Raw genomic sequence first — 19,797 nt, 5'->3', positions numbered from 1 at the left:
TATGTGTAAAATATCGAATAAACAAATTGTTTTCTTGACTATGACATTACATTAATTTAAAAATATGGCACCAAGACTCCGTTTAATGTTATTGTATTTTCTCCTAAAGAATCATTTTGTTTAATCCTGAAACATTGCATTTTTTAATGCTGTTAATTTTTGGTTATAGATCTGGTGACTCTACAGCAAGGATTTGGAACATGAATGACAATAGTAACAGTGCTAATCAGTTGGTATTGAGACATTGTATACAGAGGGGAGGCACTGAAGTTCCTAGTAATAAAGATGTTACCTCTTTAGACTGGAATGTAAGGTTGTTTTTTGAAGTAGTTTGCTCTGTTCTCTGTGAAAGACATAGTTCTTTGATGAATTCATTCCTCCACTATAATTGAATGAAACTGTTTGAAATTTAGAGAAATGTGTTTTCATTTTACATTATTTCCAATGTGTATGTGACAGGAATAAACACTATGTAGACAGTAGTAAAATTTTGTTAGGGCTGGTAATAACTTTGATTTTCAGTCAAATTAAAATTTGTTGGCAACTGAAGTAGTTTTAATTTCAGAAACAGGCTGATAATGAGCTAGCATATATCTGATCCTTTTGTCTGAATGATAATATAAAAATCATGTTGAAATTTGTCAAAACTCCTGCAATTCAATACATGACTGAAAACAAAAATTATTTTCAAATGTTTGATAGTTAGTGCCAGCATCAGTAGGCCTGTGGTCTTAGTCACCTTCATACAATTATTCCTGCTGCAGTAAACCAAAGTGGGAAATTTTCATCACATGATTAGTGATTTAACTATTTGAAATGAAATCTATGTATGAATACTTTTTCTGTGGGTGTATTCAAGTATGGTTTGCTTGGACATGCTAGAGATCAATGATTAAATACATCAATATTTGTTTTTATCTTAAACAATATAGTAATTGATTTTTCATTTTTTGATCAAACGGTTTATTACAAGTACATTTTTGTACATTTTAAAGAAATAAATGAGTTGGAAGATTCTAGTTATCTGTGTTTATAGTGTTAACCAATTAACACTTACATCTGATCTATTATCAGTTTTTCTTCTCTGTTTACAGTGTGAAGGGACACTATTAGCTACTGGCTCTTATGATGGTTACGCAAGAATATGGAGTACAGATGGTGTGTATTTTTTTTAGACACACTTAAATATAGATTCTCCTTCAGTAATTAGTGGTTAAAATTATTTCTTCACTCATGATGGTAATATTAAAATTTACAACATACAAGCTTGAGTAAGCATGTTGAATTCTTAATTTAACCATAGAAAATGTAAAAATAATTAAAAGCAAGTATAGGCTGAAGGGAATTTGCTTCACCGATGAAATCTGTAATAAATAAACTTTATTCTTTAAAACCAAATAGGTACAGAGAAACAAAAACAGTTAATATAATAATACAGTATTACACAAATGGACTGCACAGAGGTAGATTATATAAAACAATGGTGTTCAAAAAACATATTATGATAATTATAACAATATCAGTGGTTACCCGGGAGAGTCTATCTTAATTGTTAATCACTTGTATAAATTTGCAAAGATTATTAAGATCTGATGAATTTCTGCTGTTCAGTAATTCATTAAATTTCAAAATGTTCAAGGGAAAATAAAATTTTGATTACCAATAAAGTTTTCTCCTCATTAAGAGATGTACATGTAAAAATATAGTGATATTCATCACCAATTTCTTGAGAGTTGCATATATATTGCGTTTTCTGTTTTCTCTAGAAATGTGGTGCCATCTGCCAGATTCTGTAGGCAGCTTATGGTTTGTGGTTCGGAGTCTAAAAAGAGTGATACAGTTTCTATCACTTAAAATCTTTAAATAATTCTCAAACTTGAAACTATTTTCATAAAGTCTATAATTTAGAGCTTTCGGCGACTCTTGAATGTCAGATTACCAATTTTGTTTAAATTGGTCTATAAGTGTTAGTTTTAAAGAGTTAACTAACCAGGATATACTAGTAAAATATTAGTAATTCCATACATTTGATTTACCACAGTTATCTAAGATGGATTTCACATAATTAAGCCACATATAATTATTATTGAAATTCTTATGACAAAGTCAATATAAAATGAATGGTAGTTTATTTTCCTTCCCTGTAATTAGTTTTGCCCAATATTTGACAACTGTTAGTTTAATGCAAATATCAAATGGGTATCTCCCTAGCTCCCCATAAATCATGAAATCTGTGGTAGATTTCTGTGCATTTAGCAGAAGTTTACAAAATTTAAGGTGAACTCTCTCTATCACAGAATTATTTCCTGCCCTCCACACCTCACGCCCATAGAGCAGTAATGGTTTAATAACTTTATCGAACATATCTTGCTGACATTCAATAGATAAGCTATATAATCTCCCTTGACGAAGAATGTCATACATTACACGGGTGGCCTTCTCTACATTATATTTTATTGCTTTGAGAAAGCTACTAGATTTAGAGAAAGAAATGCCTAAGTATGTGAAGTCCTTAACTATTTCTATTTCTTGATCTTCATTATAAAAATTCATATCGTTACGCCACCTGCCTTTTGAAAATACAATAATTTTGCTTTTGTCTACATTCATGTAATGCATTAAGTTGATTTTGTAAGTCTTTTTCTGATTCTGACAAAATAACAGTGTCATCTGCATACAATATCACGAAAAGTTTTACATAATTATCAAGTTCTGTTTCTATTTCATCTGATATACTTTTCAGACCAATAATGTTTTTACTATACATAAAATCTTCCAAGTCATTTATATATAATGAAAATAGTGCAGGGGACAAGTTTTCTTCTTGTCTAAAACCTATATTACAGGGGAAATAATCTGAATATTCAATTATTAAATCATCGCCACAGGCTTTACCATTTTTAAAATTTCATTTTCAGAAATCTCGTCATTGATAAATGAATTTGAATCTACATCAGAAACCTTTAAAAATGTAAAATGGCAGGAAAACTCTCTCAGAAATTTAATCACCACCCAGTTGTTAAAAAGTCATGTGCATTTTTAATCACCAGCTACAACCATTGAAAGATGCTAATTTTTAATTTTTTTTTCATTTGTTGTTTTTAAACTAAGACTGGGTCTGTAATTTGAACTTTTGTTCAATCCTCATTATATAACTTATACAAACACTCTATATCTTATGGAACTATTGTTGCAATCAATTGATTTTTTTCACCTTGATTTTAATCTTTTCTGGTTCCTTTTTTTTCAAATTGTGACATGATACAAGTAGAATTATCATTTAAGTTAATATAGAATGAGAATGTGTGACTATACTTGAGAAGTTCAACACTATCAATAACAGTACATAGTGTAAATAAGCAACTTTTATTGTAGATTCTGTGAAAACAGGTGGTTTTCATTATGATATGTAGTAAACAATTCTTTAAGATGAATCACTCTGTTAAGTTTGGTTTTGATGCAACAGGTTGACTTGTATGTTATTTTTACCCTCCCATGATACATAGTTTACCTGGCCTAGTTACACATAATATATCTGTATCTAGGAAGATAAGAATCAGTGACCTTGCCCTTGGTTTATTGTGTGGGTAGGATTATATAGCTTATCCCATCAGTGCAGTGTGGTTACGTAATGGAATTTTATGAAGCATGAAAATGGGGGCGTTGAGGCAATTTAAATATTAGATGATGTGAGGTTTCTTAATGAATAAATTATGTAATGCATTACTCATGTGAAAAGTCCAGGAAATGTTAAATGTCAGTATTAATTTTGTTTTGTCAGTGATACACCTGGTCTAGTTACCAGACATGTCAAGTTAGTAAAACATACCTGACTTTCTGATTGATCATCTTTAATACTGTGAATTTGTGGTAAAAATAAGTAGGGAGAGAAATGACTGATAATGATTGTATGTGAGCATTAGGTAGTACTTTATATGTATATTATAAGTGCATTTACATGCACCTGACACAACAGGTAACAAAATACAAAAGTAAGTACCGGACAATAAGTTTTTTTAATTATCACCAGCCTGGTTTCCCAAGTAGACAATCTATAATACAAAAATCATTATGTAAAGGAGCATATTATTGTCTTAAAATCTTTACAAGTTATCCTTTTATTGCGTTTTCTCTTTCAAAATTTTAAAGATTTATATAGAAATAAGTAATTAGGTTACACAAATACATATTAATGGATGCAGGTTTTTTTTGTGAATTGTTCTTCTCTAAACATTAAAATATGTTGTTTTTATACTATAAATGGACATTTGTAGATATTATGACAGTATTAAAAGTGTTGTCAACTTAAGGATGGTTAGCAGATTAATTTGAAACTAAAAATAACTGATGCTAAAAGAGTAGTCCCTGTCTAATGGCCCTCTCATATTCAGCCACTATCTTTATCCAAACAGTTTTCCATGGCTACAACCATGTAATACATATATACTGTATGTACAGATTAAGTCAGAAAACATAAAAGAAATTTACTGTGAAAGTACTTTTACTTGTTGGTACCAATTTTTGTGGTAACATCAGTTCATAGATTCTTGAAATAGTTGAATTGACAACTCCATCCTCCATCATACAATTAAATGGAAAATCATGATAAATGCTACCTGACAAACAATATGTACTAAAACTAGATTATAAGCCAAGTAATGTAATAATATAGTATTGACAGTGTTTGTTGTTGTTGACAATTTAATATATAGGCAATGGTTAACTCTGTAGGTTCTGTTTACAGGTAGACTGGTGAATACTTTGGGACAACATAAAGGACCTATATTTGCACTGAAGTGGAACAAAAGGGGAAACTACATTTTAAGTGCAGGTGTAGATAAGGTAAGATGATGTACAGTGTGTCACCTTACTTTAATGTCAATTCAAATGATGTTATAGTTGATGTTGCAATGTACATGTATTACATTTATATCAGGTTTTAATTTCTTTATATACATTAGATAAATTTAATGTATGCAGTTCCATTAATATCCCATTTTTAAGGCAAAATATAAATGACTGCTGAAATAAAACACTGCTACTATTTTCTTAAATGAGAATATCTCTATTTCTGGAAACTACAATGGACTCTTCATGCAAGTTACTATTACTGCAGGTTAGGTATCAAAATGCTTCATTTCTTCTGGCTGAAATGAACTTTAGGTTATAATAATTTTTTAAAATGTTATATTATGTTGAAACAGGTTACCAGATTGTAGTAATGATACATATAGAGTCGTTTGTGTCTTTAAAAAATATATATTTTCTCTGTTTTGTTGTCAACTAAATATATGAGCTGTTCATTATTCTGATTTACACCTTACTGTTTAAGTGTATTCTTATTTTTACAAGAGAATATCTTAGGATTAGTTTAAAAAGCAATATAATGAATATAAGCACTAAGCCAGGTATTGTAAAGTATTGTTCTATATTCTGTTAGTGTCCCCATACTATCAGAGGTCTCTTGTGTAAAACTAAAGACATCAAAAGATTTATCTCCAATACAATTGTACAAATGTATTTTGATTTTAATTTGCTTTTAAAAATGAGTGAAAGAATCTGATCTTGTTAAAAAATTTGTGACTCAGGAAATCTTAGAAGTGTTGTGGTAAGATTTCTATGTTCTTAAACTCAGGAGATCTTCAGAGAACTTCTGGCTTTGTCTTTTAGTGTCAGAGATTTACCTTCCTTGCACTTCAGAGATAAAGATTCCCCATATCTGGCCTTTGAAATTTTCAAAATTTTAATGGCCAATGCTTGATTTTTTCAGACAACAATTATTTGGGATGCTAGTTCAGGAAATGCTACACAACAGTTTGCATTCCATTCTGGTATGTATAATATATATAAAACTTCTCATACTCTCCTCTCTTATGTCTTGTTTTCAGACTACTATTATTTGGGATGCTAGTACAGGAAATGCCAAAGAGCAGTTTGCTTTTCACTCTGGTATGTATAAAGACACATTTGTTGTTGGGGCATCCCAGTCTACCTTTATTTTGACATTTTTATACATTAACCATTAAATCTCTTTGAGTCAGCCTTTTAAAATTTCACAACTACTTTCTTGTTTAGTGCACTTTAATGTTAGATTCTTTTTATAATAGCTACAGTCGAACTTCACTCGCTCGAACTCAGATGGCTAGAACACCCATGATTTCTCGAAAAACAATTCAAAGTACCAAAATTTTCTCCTCTATAATCAATATAAATAACCTTGGATTTCTCGAACTTCGATTTCTCGAAAACTCGAAAAATTTAGAAAATCTCAGAGAATATACCTCACTAACTCGAACTCGTCAGCCATATTGTCAGCTTGGATAATAAAAAGTGTGAAAAACTGAAACCCTATCATTAGTCAGTGTCATTTTAGTTCATTACAGGTAATAATTAAGTCATCACTAATTAGATAGTTTTGATAAAACTGATTGAAGTTTAAGAATGTTCCGAAGTCGGTATGATGAAACCATGAAAGAAAATCGGATGGAAACAAATTATTGACCAATGAACCCGCACTCTGGACATTTTTAAAAGAAAATACAGCATTTTTAATGTCCACAAATCAACCGAAAGTGAATGAAAAAGATCCACGAACTAACACAATTTTGGAGGAAGTAAGCAATATCTAACGATAAAATTGAACTCGGACTGGCAACTAAAGAAATCCGGAAATATACAAACTTCAATTTCTCGAACTCCGGATAACTCGAACACATTTTAATGGTCCCTTGGAGTTCGAGCTACCGAGGTTTGACTGTACTTACGTTTTTTTATTAAATTTTTAAAAGATTCATCAAATTAGGCTTACTTATTGAATTTAGGTACTCAAGACTGAAATCCTGCCATCAAAACTGCATGTTCATATATTCAAGTTAATTAAAATTAGATCTACTAATTGTTTTATTTAGTTTACTGCATGTAGGGTCTAAACTTACTGTTCAAATGACCTTTATAATCAGGCAATTAAATTTCAGCTTTTATGTTTGTAAAAGGATTTTTTAAGGAAAGAATCTGACAATTCTGTACAGGCAACTGAACAGAAAATAGAAAGTAGTTTTGTTAGATCCTACATGCAGTGACTGAATATAACAGTTTGTAGGGTTAGTTTTAATTAGATTGATATATATTGTTAGTAATGTAGTCTGTACCATGTATCTGTGTATTAAAATAAAGTCGTGGTACAACGCTATGGTGTTGGTAATTTAGCCATAATCATAGATTGTGGAATGTTATTTTTGTGCAGTAACTTGTGTGATATTGTGATTGTTCTGTTTTGAAAAAAAATACCCATCATTGTTATATAGATTGTGTGAAACACTGGTGTTTTAAATTTAGATATCTTTTTTTTTTTTTTTTTTTATCCTTCAATCTGTACTCCAAGAATTTGACTCTGCATTATTTTTTGTCCCAAGGTAATAGAATTAGACATGCTTAATGCATATTAAAACTATGGAACTCACTACTACTACATAGGCATTTAACCAGATGAAAGAGGTCCATTGGTACTGTACAATGAAAAGTATATTTTGGCATGGATGTAAAATTCTAATTTAATTTGCGGATTTGATATCTCACATATATAGGATGAATTATTTGTAAAGAAGAGTCTAATTGTTCTTTACTAGTTACAAATTAATGAAAAGGTAGTACAGAATGTTTTGATCAGATTTTGTTGTTATAGCACAATGTAACTATAGAGGTATAACTTGACATGGAAATGTCATCCCAAGTCTTATATTTGATATTTATTTCAGCTCCTGCACTGGATGTAGACTGGCAGAGTAATCAAACGTTTGCATCCTGTTCAACAGATCAATGTATCCATGTCTGCAGGCTGGGCATGGATAGGCCACTTAAAACATTCCAGGGACACACAGTATGTTACTTATACATTATTCTGGTAAAGTCTCACTTCAGTTGTGCCTTTTTGTCCCTGACTTCAGAACATTTCACAGTGACTTGCTCTTCAGTCTGTCACTCATAGTTGTCACAACTCCTCTTAGAGCAGTTACTGGATTTTGCTCAAATTTCAAAGAGAAGTTTGACTCTTAATTTATATTTGATCACTCTCACCAATACATTGCTTCCACAATTTTACAGAAGTTTTTGGACTTGAACAACTTCAAATTTCACCAACGAATGTGTATCGGTTTAGATGACTTTTATTTGGTTACATCTTTTGCCACTGTACATGGTATTAGATATGAATGGTTATGTCTCACATTACTGCCTCAATCAGAATTATTCCTCATAAAAAATGTATACATGTTTATGTATTAAACATTATGTAATTCAGAAACAGCTGTAGTGTTGTCATTATTTATTCCTTACAATGACTTAGTGAAAGGGATTGTTTTGGTTCCTGCCTTACCACATGACAACTACAGTCAAGGTGGGATTATTTTGGTTTTTGCCCTACCACATAGCAACTATAGTCAAGGTGGGATTATTTTGGTTCCTGTCCTACCACATGACAATTATAGTCAAGGTGGGATTATTTTGGTTTTTGCCCTACCACATGACAATTATAGTCAAGGTGGGATTATTTTGGTTCCTGCCCTACCACATGACAACTACAGTCAAGGTGGGATTATTTTGGTTTTTGCCCTACCACATAGCAACTATAGTCAAGGTGGGATTATTTTGGTTCCTGCCCTACCACATGACAATTATAGTCAAGGTGGGATTATTTTGGTTTTTGCCCTACCACATGACAATTATAGTCAAGGTGGGATTATTTTGGTTCCTGCCTTACCACATGACAATTATAGTCAAGGTGGGATTATTTTGGTTCCTGCCCTACCACATGACAATTATAGTCAAGGTGGGATTATTTTGGTTTTTGCCCTACCACATGACAATTATAGTCAAGGTGGGATTATTTTGGTTCCTGCCCTACCACATGACAACTACAGTCAAGGTGGGATTATTTTGGTTTTTGCCCTACCACATAGCAACTATAGTCAAGGTGGGATTATTTTGGTTCCTGCCCTACCACATGACAATTATAGTCAAGGTGGGATTATTTTGGTTCCTGCCTTACCACATGACAATTATAGTCAAGGTGGGATTATTTTGGTTTTTGCCCTACCACATAGCAACTATAGTCAAGGTGGGATTATTTTGGTTTTTGCCCTACCACATAGCAACTATAGTCAAGGTGGGATTATTTTGGTTCCTGCCCTACCACATGACAAATATAGTCAAGGTGGGATTATTTTGGTTCCTGCCCTACCACATGACAAATATAGTCAAGGTGGGATTATTTTGGTTCCTGCCTTACCACATGACAAATATAGTCAAGGTGGGATTATTTTGGTTCCTGCCCTACCACATGACAAATATAGTCAAGGTGGGATTATTTTGGTTCCTGCCCTACCACATTACAATATAGTCAAGGTGGGATTATTTTGATTGTTTTTTATCTTTTCCAGAATGAAGTAAATGCCATCAAGTGGGATCCTCAAGGGCAGTTACTTGCATCGTGTTCTGATGACATGACACTAAAGGTTTGTAGTTTTTTTTCCAAATTATTAAATTTTAAATTTGGTAAAAAAAAAAATCAGTTAAAACAATTGACTGGTTGAGTGCTAGGTTTAGGCAGTACACATTTGCTTTAAATATATTGATAGCAAGGAACAGCGGAAGTATTAAATGGCTGTTGCTTAAGTTGGGAGTTTAGGGCTATAGTGTCTAGTCACTTCTATTACATAGAGTTTAAGGGCTGGTCTGGCTTCTAAAATTCTGTCACCAGAAAAATTTTTGCTACCAATATTTAGAAATTAAAGCTAACATGGGTGCTAAAAGAAGTTATTCTTTTTTTTTTTAAATATTAATATAAGTCCACTGATGAGTTATCTTAGTTCATAAAATAACCTCATAGTTTTGACAATGACCTTATGATCTTAAAGACTCTTAGCACTAGGGATTGTTCAGAAATCATAATTACATGAATAGAAATTGGTTTTTGTTAGATTGTCATATAATTCGTTGGGAGATCATGATAAAATATATATTGCCCTTCTTTTAGGATTTTTTTTCCGTTGAGATAATATGTAAAATGAGATCAAAATAGAACAGAGGACTGTCGAAACAAAAATTAATCAGCAAAAGTGATTTTTCATACGTTTAAATCGTTCACTATCATCAGAGTAAATCAAATGTTTTAAGAAATGTCTGTATCATCTTTTCTAGTACCAATAATGTTATGTTTGTTGGTCAAGCAAAAGATGCTTTGGTCTTGTATATCTTGCATAGTTTATGAACCAAATGGCCTCCGTTCTCTGAAAGTATTTTGATAAGACTAGTAAATGTATCACATCAATGGGTTACTCAGTATTTGCACTTTATTGCTTGGAAATACCCATTGTGGGATCACAATGCTTTCTCATCACATGTGATTTATAAGATAAGACCATGTCCTTAATATTGTGATAGCTCTTGGACTATTTCCTTGTCATTTATCTGTTTATAAACTTAATCGTGTGTTGCATAATCAATAACAACATTTACATGAACAATCTGGGTCTAGTCTTAACTGAGATCAAGGCAAGAATTTTACCAATTGACCTATTATGTCTCATGACTGATAAAACATGGTGAACTTGAGTAGGAATTTATGTTAGTTGACATATGAACTTTAGTAGGAATTAGTGTTAGTTGTCATGTCAACTTTAGTAGGAGTTAATATTAGTTGTCATGTCAACTTTATTAGGAATTAATGTTAGTTGACATGTAAGCTTTATTAGGAATTAATGTTAGTTGACATGTGAACTTTTGTAAGAATTAATGTTGGTTGTCATACTAAGGAGACAATATTGTGCTTAACCTCAATTTTAGGGGAAGTGCAATGTCTTGTTTTGTCTATATGTCTGCCTGTTAGTTCATCACTGATTTGTTAGTTCATCACTGATTTTTAGCTCACCTGAACAAAGGCCATGTAAGCTATTGCCATCTCTTGGCATCTGTCGTTGTTAACAGTTTTTCAAAACTCTTCTTTTCTGACACTACTTGACCAATTAGAACCAAACTTGTTATGAATGTTCCTTGGGGTATCCTGCATAGACCTGATATGAGGATTTTTGATCCATTGAAAATCAATGCAGCTGATACTAAAAATAAAACATAGGGGTCAGATAGGAGGTTTTCACATATATTTCCAAAACCATTAGGCTTAGCCAATTTCTTACGAGGTATAATGTGACATGTTCAGCATGATCAGACCTATCTTTGGTCAACTTTTTGTTTAATCTGTTCAGTCATGTTGGAGTTTTCGCCCTTTTTCGACATTTTTTTTTGTCTCGTTTAATACATATTAACCAAATTTGGTATGAATATTCTTAAGGATTTTCTGTAGAGAATTAGTGTGGGGATTTTTGATACGTCAAAAAAACATGGCCACAGTTACTAAAAATAGAACTAAAGGATCATAGATTTTTCTCATACTTCTCCAAAACTGCCAGGTTTGGCCAAATTCTTTCAATTGCCAAAATCTTCCTTATTATAAGCCCTACAATAGTCTGTAAAGGATCAACGTTGACATTTTTTAGCAGTTTTAAGCCATATCTTGAAAACTATAATAGAAACTTTCAATTGATGAAATGATCCTTATAATAAGTCCTACCAAAGTGTTTATTGAGTCCAAATTGTCAGACAACTCCTTCATTAGAGTTATTGCTTTGAAAGGCAAAACTTTAACCAGATGAGTGATTCAGGCTCCTGGGAACCTCTTGTTTTCCTACATCTGCATTATAAGATTGGAATAGAACATTGTAAACTCTCTCAGTAATAAATGAATGTTAAGTTGTGCTAGAAACACCCACACATAGATGTAAAAATATCCTGTTATTTCAGATATGGAGTATGAGACAAGATACATGTGTACATGACTTTCAAGCTCACAGTAAAGAAATCTACACCATAAAATGGAGTCCAACAGGACCTGGAACAAACAATCCAAATGTTCCTCTTATTCTATCTAGGTAATTTTCACTATTGTGCATTTTAAAACATATTTTCTACCATAGCACACAGAAGAAATATTTCAGTTTGTAAATTAAATTAGAAGAAAGTCAGATTAAAAGGGTACACACACATGTACGTATCTTCAAACTGTTGTGATAGCTTTACATTAAGACATTTTGTTGATTATTACTGTTAGGTACTGGTACTAGGATTTTTAATGTGGTTACATATCATACCCTCACTCAAAGAATGGGTGCCACATACCCCCACTCAAAGAATGGGTGCCACATTGGAATCATCTTGTCCATCATGCCATCCGTATGTCAGAATTTTATTGCAATTATCTTGGTTCGAAATGGGTAATGTTAATTGATTTTAAAATATTGTGTGTGCCTTTATATTGATGAGGCATACTATGTAAGCAAAAAAATGAATTTTGGGTGCTGTCTTATATCAACTTGTGGGACTTTGCAATTTTCCACTATACAGATTGATAGAGAAATTTTCTTCACTAAAATCTGATCTCCCAAGGATGGATTTGGTGTATGACTTCATATAAATGGGCATATGTGATTTTGTTTGCTTTCTGATATCAACTTCCTGTTCTAGTGGGGGTATGCCTAGTATGACAATATTTGCGACTTTTTGTTGTTCATTGCAACTCAAGTCATAAGTTATGGTAGTTTAATAGAGGTTTCAAACTCATTATGTCTTGATTTTTTTATAATTTATACGATACTTGTAGCTATTGTGGTTGAAATGGAAACTTGACTGTTTAATGCTAGTTTGTTTTTTTGTGGTACTGTTTATTGGGATGTTGAATTGAGTCACAATATGTTTGTAACTGCAGCTTATCCCTAAGATATATAATTTAAAGCAGATTCAACTAATTTTAGGTGTAGACTTCATGACAATTTCTGGTTGATATCAAAATTGTAGGCATAGAGTGCTTCACAAGTACTGACAGTACTAAAGAAAAAGGCATTGTTATGTCATAACTTACCATAGGATTTACATCTGTAAATACAGTAGTGTAGTATTTGTCTCCTTATACAAATTTATGTTATCTTTAAACTGGTTTTTAAATCTTTTCCAGTGCATCTTTTGATTCCACAGTAAGGTTGTGGGAAGTAGAGAGAGGAACATGTATACATACATTAACTAAACATCAAGAACCTGTATATAGTGTAGCATTTAGTCCTGATGGGAAATACTTAGCCAGTGGTTCCTTTGATAAATGTGTTCATATCTGGAATGTGCAGGTAAGGTTCTATTCAGTATGCTATACCACAATGTTATAAATTAAAATGATTATGTTAATTAATGTAACACACAATTAACAATGTATGTTGATGTTTGTGTGTTTGTTGTAGATCCAAAATATACTATCCATGACTTAGTGTATGGATTTACTTTTTTGTGACTTGTTGTATGACAATGACTTGAATATCTTAAACAGCTATTTCTGGACAAATTGACAATTTTTTACTGTTACAAATACTACAATTTTCTATAAAATAAAAACTTAAGAATATTTTCTTTTTCTGTGCTCAGTGATGTAGGGAATGGGTAACCAGGTCAAGTTCCGTCTAGGATCAGTGAAGAGTTGTATACTCATAAATGAATGCTAGGAATTGGTATATGATCTATTGATTGATTTACATGTTGTAAATTTCATAAATTAACAGTAGTACTAGACAACAAGATTCACAATTAATTTCCTGATGCTAATCAGATGTTCTACTTCAATATTTTCAGAACTATGAATGATTTATTACAATACAACCTGTCATAACATTATGTACATATAGAACATGACATAATAGCCAGAAAAGCTTATGATGCACTGTATACATTGCTCAGACTAGAATTAAATCAACCTTTTTGCAATAAATGCTTGATGTTTTGTTATATTGTTTGAACGTAAAGAATTCTGTGATGATACTTTGCAGAGTGGATCATTAGTACATAGCTATAAAGGAACTGGGGGAATATTTGAAGTGTGTTGGAATCATAAAGGAGACAAAGTTGGGGCTAGTGCTTCAGATGGTTCAGTAAGTAGAAACAAATTAAAAGTTGCATTATGATTTCAAAAAAATATATACCTCAGGCCAGAAATGATTCACATTATGCAAATGAGGCGTTGCAATTATGGTGTTCCTTAACCTGTATTTCACTCTCCCTGTCATATTCATTACCAGCCTGGATGGGGTATAAATAACTATTAAATGTTAACAATATTGGCTCTTTAGGATAGACATTGTTGATTGTTTCTTTTCTGTACCTGTGGGTTCCTGACACAAAGTTAATGCTATCTAGATATCTCAACATTGATTAGACTCTGTTGATTTCAGTTTAATGTAAAATATGTTTAGAATTTGAATTTTTGGTCTTTGTTTCAGGTTTTTGTGCTAGACCTTCGGAAGTGACAAAAGTGGAAGTAATTTGTTAGCTACCTCTGTTACTTCTAACTGGACTGCCATCAGATGGTTTTTCTAAAGAAAGTGCTATATGGAGATGTGAATATTTTTACTACTGAAATGCAAAGGCTGTGATATAAAGAGTATAATCTTTCCTCTGGAAATGAATACACCATTATGGTGGCAACAGATATGATGGGTTATGGTGGAGAAGAGCCAAGAAAACACCATGTGTGAGCTATTGTACAAGATCTGTGCAATATTAGCAAAGACAGATCTCATGGACGTTGTGTTGTAGAAAATAAGTAAAAATGAATTGTTGTGACTTGTTCTGATGTATGATACATTGTTCAGATAGAGCAGCATTTACGATCAATCAAAGTTATTTTCCCCAGAACTGCATCAAATTCACAAGGTTATAAACAGTGTTTTGTTCATCTTTGTGCCATTTTTAAAGTTCTGGCGTGTTATAGGGCACATTTTGTTGTCAAGTTTTGTAGTACATGTTGTTAATTTTCAAAATAGAAAAAATGTCCATCTTCTTCATTCATTGGCAAATACCTGAGTGTATTTTAGTGATCTATGGCACAACTTGTTGTTGATAAAATGATGTAATCCATTTTCATGGAACTGTGTAACTGACATTCAGTAATCAAAAAGTTTTTTGGAAATATTTTCTAAAAGTAAAGAAATCTTTATTTTTAAACAAGCCATGATGATGTTTACCTGACAAGGTCAAATGAATTAGTGAGAAGAGTTTTTGTCTAGTTTAGATTCTTTAAACAAAGTGTTGTTTCATATTCTTTGGAAAAAGTAATTTCTCATAAAAACTGCATTTCAACTGCTAAAACAATTGCCACTTCTTTCCATGATTTTACAGGTCTTTCGAGTCTAAAGCTATTGATTAATTGACTTTTAAGAATTTTTTCAATTTCTGGCCATTGCCATTAATTTTATTTTAATTCATATAGAAGGTAAAGTGTGGAGCAAGTTTTAAATTCTTCTCATTGATTGACTTACAGCCTTGAACATCAATTTGTTGGTCAAAATGGTATGTGTTGATCATGGCATAATAAGTTCAATATTAATCAGGGATTCTGTGCATATGATCTCAGGTCTTAATTGTGCCATACATGTACATGTCAGGTTTTCAATTGTCAAGTGTATTAGTGCATGTCAGGTCTTCATTAGTCAAGTTTATTTCATTGAAGGAGTTTCATTTTGAAACAAGTTTTGCAACGAAGGTTGTGCATATAGTAGGTTATGTTGATCTTGTTAGATGACAGAAAGATTACATCATACCTCTGTAGGTTGAAATCTGCTATCTTCATAATGTTGTAGTGATAACTTGGTATTGAGAGAGGCATAGGAAAAGTTAACTTGTATGGGGCAAAGATATTATCATCTGAATCTGAAGAAAAGATGACATAGTAGTAAGAATTATTTTTCTGACTTTATTTTTAGAGGATTTGTCAAATTTCTATACATGATTGTTGCATTGGTGAAACTGTCATGCGGTGAATAGTGTGGTCTAATAAAAAAGAATTGCGAAAGTTTATTTCTACTTTTAATAACATTTGACTTGCAACTTTTCTCACAACTAGTATTGGATATTGTACTAAATGTCTGTGAACAGACCAGTTAATGATCATGTGATGTCTTATTTTTAACAGTGTTAAATGGACACTGTTGGGTATTTCCCTGCTTTACATCTTTCATGTTATGTAAAAGGCAGCTATATTTGTGTGAATCATTGTCATGGTAATATGTGAACTGTGTAGATATCAAGTGCATTTTTTGTAAATGCTATGTTATAATAGCTTAGAAAAGCTATATTTAGAATCAAGCTTTAACTCTTCTAATTGTTTTTTACATTTTCATAGCGGAATCAATAAGCTACTGTAGTTTTTAAACAAAATGTGAAATAGTGCTGTTCATTTTATTTATTTCACCCTTGAACAAGAAACAAGTATTCCTCTTCTGTATTGTTCTCACAAATCTTATGTAACAAATTATTGTCCCTTCAATTGTACTAAAATTAAAACAGTGTCAGGATTTCATTGTGCAAGGATTTGGTATGAAGTGCATAGCACTTTGCTTTAAATACGGTACTATATTCTACTTTAATTTTTTTTAAGGTATTAATGCATTATCCAAATTTAATTTTGTACTGGTTAAGTGGCTAAAATAAGCTCTGATAGATAATGAACTAAAGGTTAAAAACTTGTTTTGTTAAAGAATCATCTGGGCTTGGTAACTCTTTATTGTTTAATAAAGTCATTGTCCATGAAAGACAAGAATTTAAAAATATTACGAAAAATGTTCTTTTCTTCTTGTTTTCTTTCTTTGACAGGAAAGTCAAAGAAAACTATTTTCTTTTGTTGATGAAAATTAATTAAGTCCATATATTGATGTATTGTGCTTTTCACATTTTTTTTTAGTTTTAAACAAACATTTAATTTGTAAAATTATAGTCTTCTTGAGACCTTTTTAACCAGCTCTATAGCAGGGTTTATTTTTATGAAGTCCATTTTTTTGCAAAATTACAAACAATGAACAAATATTCTTTTTGGTCTAACAAGCTATAAAATATTTGGAAATATGCATTATATGTGGACCTTATATATGATTTTATCCAGCAACACAGAGTTTGCGAAAACTTTTTTTCTGCTGTCAGACATAGGACTGACAAAGGCAAATGTTTTGTCAGTCCCACTGAAAATTTGCTGGTCCCATGTAATCAGACCACAAAATCTTTTTAAATGCCGTCAGTCATGGGACCAGCACAAGAGGTTGAAATGCTGGTCCAACCCAAATTTTACCTGTCAGGACCGAAATTTTCGCAAACTCTGGCAACATGGTAAATTTCTTCTAAAATATCCCAATACATATCTTTCTATGTAAATATTATTCATTCATCTTTCTATTCAATGGCAGCTATGTACGTTTTAATGTAAAAGTGTGTATTTGGTATTGTAGGTACAACTATTGTTACTAATGTAAAAACTTTCTTTGGTTATTTGGGTTGGAATGGGTGGATGCATTGATCCCTCTCCTACCTCTAAAGATATTATCATGCCATAGATTTATTATTGTACATCTTTAGGAAAGAAAAGCAAATTGTGCTTGTATTTTTGTAGACTCTACTTTTACAAATATACTTAAATATTTTTATTTTTCCAATATACTATTTCTTTAAGTTTGTATTCTCCAGACAAAACAATCCAGTTTTTGTTTTTTTTGTTTTTTTTTTCTTTGTTTATGTTTGAATATACTTAAAAAGATTTAAAGTTTCGGAATAAATTGTGGAAAATGAGTCAGTGAAAAAATAAGACATTGAAGATTACCAGTAACAAAGTTAAAAAACAGTATTATTTTGTTTGTTATCTATATTTTCTGCCCTTTCAAGCTTACTTTTTGAATCACAAGAATAAATATTTCAGATTTTTAGAAAACATTGAGTCTAGATGTACTCTTTAAAAAGATTGCAATAATATTTTTAATTTCCAAGTATAAGTGATAAGTTGCGACATTGATTGTATGATTGTTGTTATTCTGAATGTTGAATGGTTTGTATTGGATGTGTACATTACCTGGGTGGGATGTCATCATAGATGGAAAAAAGAGGGTGGGTTACATTGGGATTTATCCAACCAAGTCAAACTTGGAATTATCAATGGATAAAAACAACTGTAGAATAAATAGCAATCATTGTTTTGCCCTAGGGTGTTTATTGAAATGTCTGTGAAGAAACAGATAAAATGAGAAATGGTTGTCTTTATTTATTGCCTTTTAAGTTCACCTTGCCATAGGCTACATGAGCTATTGCCATCACTTGGTATCGGTCTTTGTTGTCGTTGTCGACAACGCATCTTCTCCTTAGAAACTTCTGGCCTGAATTCAATGAAAGTTGGTATAGTTCTTCCTTCTGCACAAAGTTTATACTTTCATTTTTCTATTTAACCATAAAAAAACATGACCACTGTTACTGAAAAATGCAACGGAGGGGTCAGAATTTTTGTGTAAATCTGAAGACCCATGTTGGAGTTATTGGCTTTAGTGGAAGTTTTTTCGTGTTTTAATTATATTACCTCCGAAACTGCAAGACAGAATTCATTAAAAGTTGTTTTGATTGTTCCTTTATAGGGTATTCTACACAAAATGACTTGTGTATTTTTGATCTGTGAAAAAACATGGCTGCCATTGCTAAAATAGGACTTGATGGTCAGGCATCAGTTTTTCACATATATCTCCAAAGTTTCCAAACTCTGACAGGAAAGAAATGTTAGTCTGATGAGATGTATCTGGTCTATGATTTTTTTTTTTTTCTGAGACAACTTTTTTACCTTGAGCAGAAATAACTTGTAATTTTTTCCAGGGCCAGTCCAAAATAAATAATTTTTTTCAACATCCATTGAAACAATTTTTTTGGGTATAAAAACTACAGAGATATGATTGGATAACAGTTTATTTATTGGTTTTTTTTTTATCATTTTTGAGTCGCTAATATTGTTAGCAACTTCTTGCACTCATAACTTCAGTACTTGATATTTGCATATGATTTGCATAAATATGTAGTTAAATATACGCCACATAATGCTGCAGATCCTTACAGTGTTTACCGCCATAGCCTCATACTTCTAGCTTCATACGAGATAAAAAATGTACCTCTCAAGTATCATACATGTGTGTTCTACATGTGTTTCTTGCTTGTACAAGAACGGGAAGTTAGATCGGTTAGCTCTGAACATTACCCAGTTTCCAATTAAGGCACTGAGACTCTTTACAAGACTATAGGTCATATACATTAGCACGCCCTGATATTTATGAATATTCATTACCAGCTGCTCGATCCTCCATAAACTGGTTCCCTGGTCAATATCATAAGCGACCCAAAGATTGCTACAACATCCCTTTTTATAGCATATCATACACATGTCTATGCTTTTTTTTGCTTGTATAAGAACAGGAAGTTTACATTTAAAGATAAAATGATCGGTTAGCATTGAATTTATGTGATATTACCCAGTTTCTGATTCAAACACAGGCATTTGTCACAATTGATTATATAAAGGTTATATATTTTATCGGGACTCCTCTATCTATATAGCCATTGTCAGTTGTTTAATATTGTTCCGGATGATTGAAAACATTTGGATCATAACAGTTATGAAAGAGTACGCAATGATATCAAGGGAACCAATATTTTGGCAGAAGTCAACAATTTTAGAGCATATGGCATTTGTACCATTTCGGATGTTGAAAATAGGCCAAAATATTTGACAATTAGTCACATTGAAGACTTAATTTTTTTTTCCAGTGACAAGTCAAATCATTTAGTTCCACATTTTCCTGTATCAAACTTTTTTTCAAAAAAATTCCATAGCCCCCTCCCCTCTGAAAATGGTTGCTG

General features: G+C 31.8%; 1 protein-coding gene across 3 annotated transcripts in view; it reads left to right on the top strand.

Annotated features, from left to right (window-relative positions):
* The window catches only part of LOC148625015 (F-box-like/WD repeat-containing protein TBL1XR1), a 29,298-nt gene extending 11,145 nt beyond the window's left edge, over positions 1-18,153 (top strand). For 2 of the 3 annotated variants that reach the window (XM_088568202.1, XM_088568203.1), the window contains exons 6-15: positions 170-308; positions 1,095-1,158; positions 4,745-4,842; positions 5,771-5,831; positions 7,755-7,876; positions 9,435-9,509; positions 11,854-11,981; positions 13,061-13,226; positions 13,917-14,018; positions 14,367-14,743. In XM_088568202.1, the coding sequence (XP_088424328.1) occupies positions 170-308; positions 1,095-1,158; positions 4,745-4,842; positions 5,771-5,831; positions 7,755-7,876; positions 9,435-9,509; positions 11,854-11,981; positions 13,061-13,226; positions 13,917-14,018; positions 14,367-14,393 (982 nt within the window). In that variant the 3' untranslated portion in view covers positions 14,394-14,743. Of the gene's footprint in view, positions 1-169; positions 309-1,094; positions 1,159-4,744; positions 4,843-5,770; positions 5,832-5,888; positions 5,950-7,754; positions 7,877-9,434; positions 9,510-11,853; positions 11,982-13,060; positions 13,227-13,916; positions 14,019-14,366 lie in introns of all 3 variants that reach the window. The other variant, XM_088568204.1, reaches the window with a different exon arrangement.
* Positions 18,154-19,797: the final 1,644 nt, after the last annotated feature.

This window comes from Perna viridis, chromosome 2, assembly GCF_037379345.1.
Source record: "Perna viridis isolate PV_CMFRI_1.1 ecotype Kerala chromosome 2, ASM3737934v1, whole genome shotgun sequence".
NCBI lineage: Eukaryota > Metazoa > Mollusca > Bivalvia > Mytilida > Mytilidae > Perna > Perna viridis.
The sequence above is the reverse complement of the archived record's forward strand: the minus strand, read 5'-3'. Positions and strand labels throughout refer to the sequence as shown.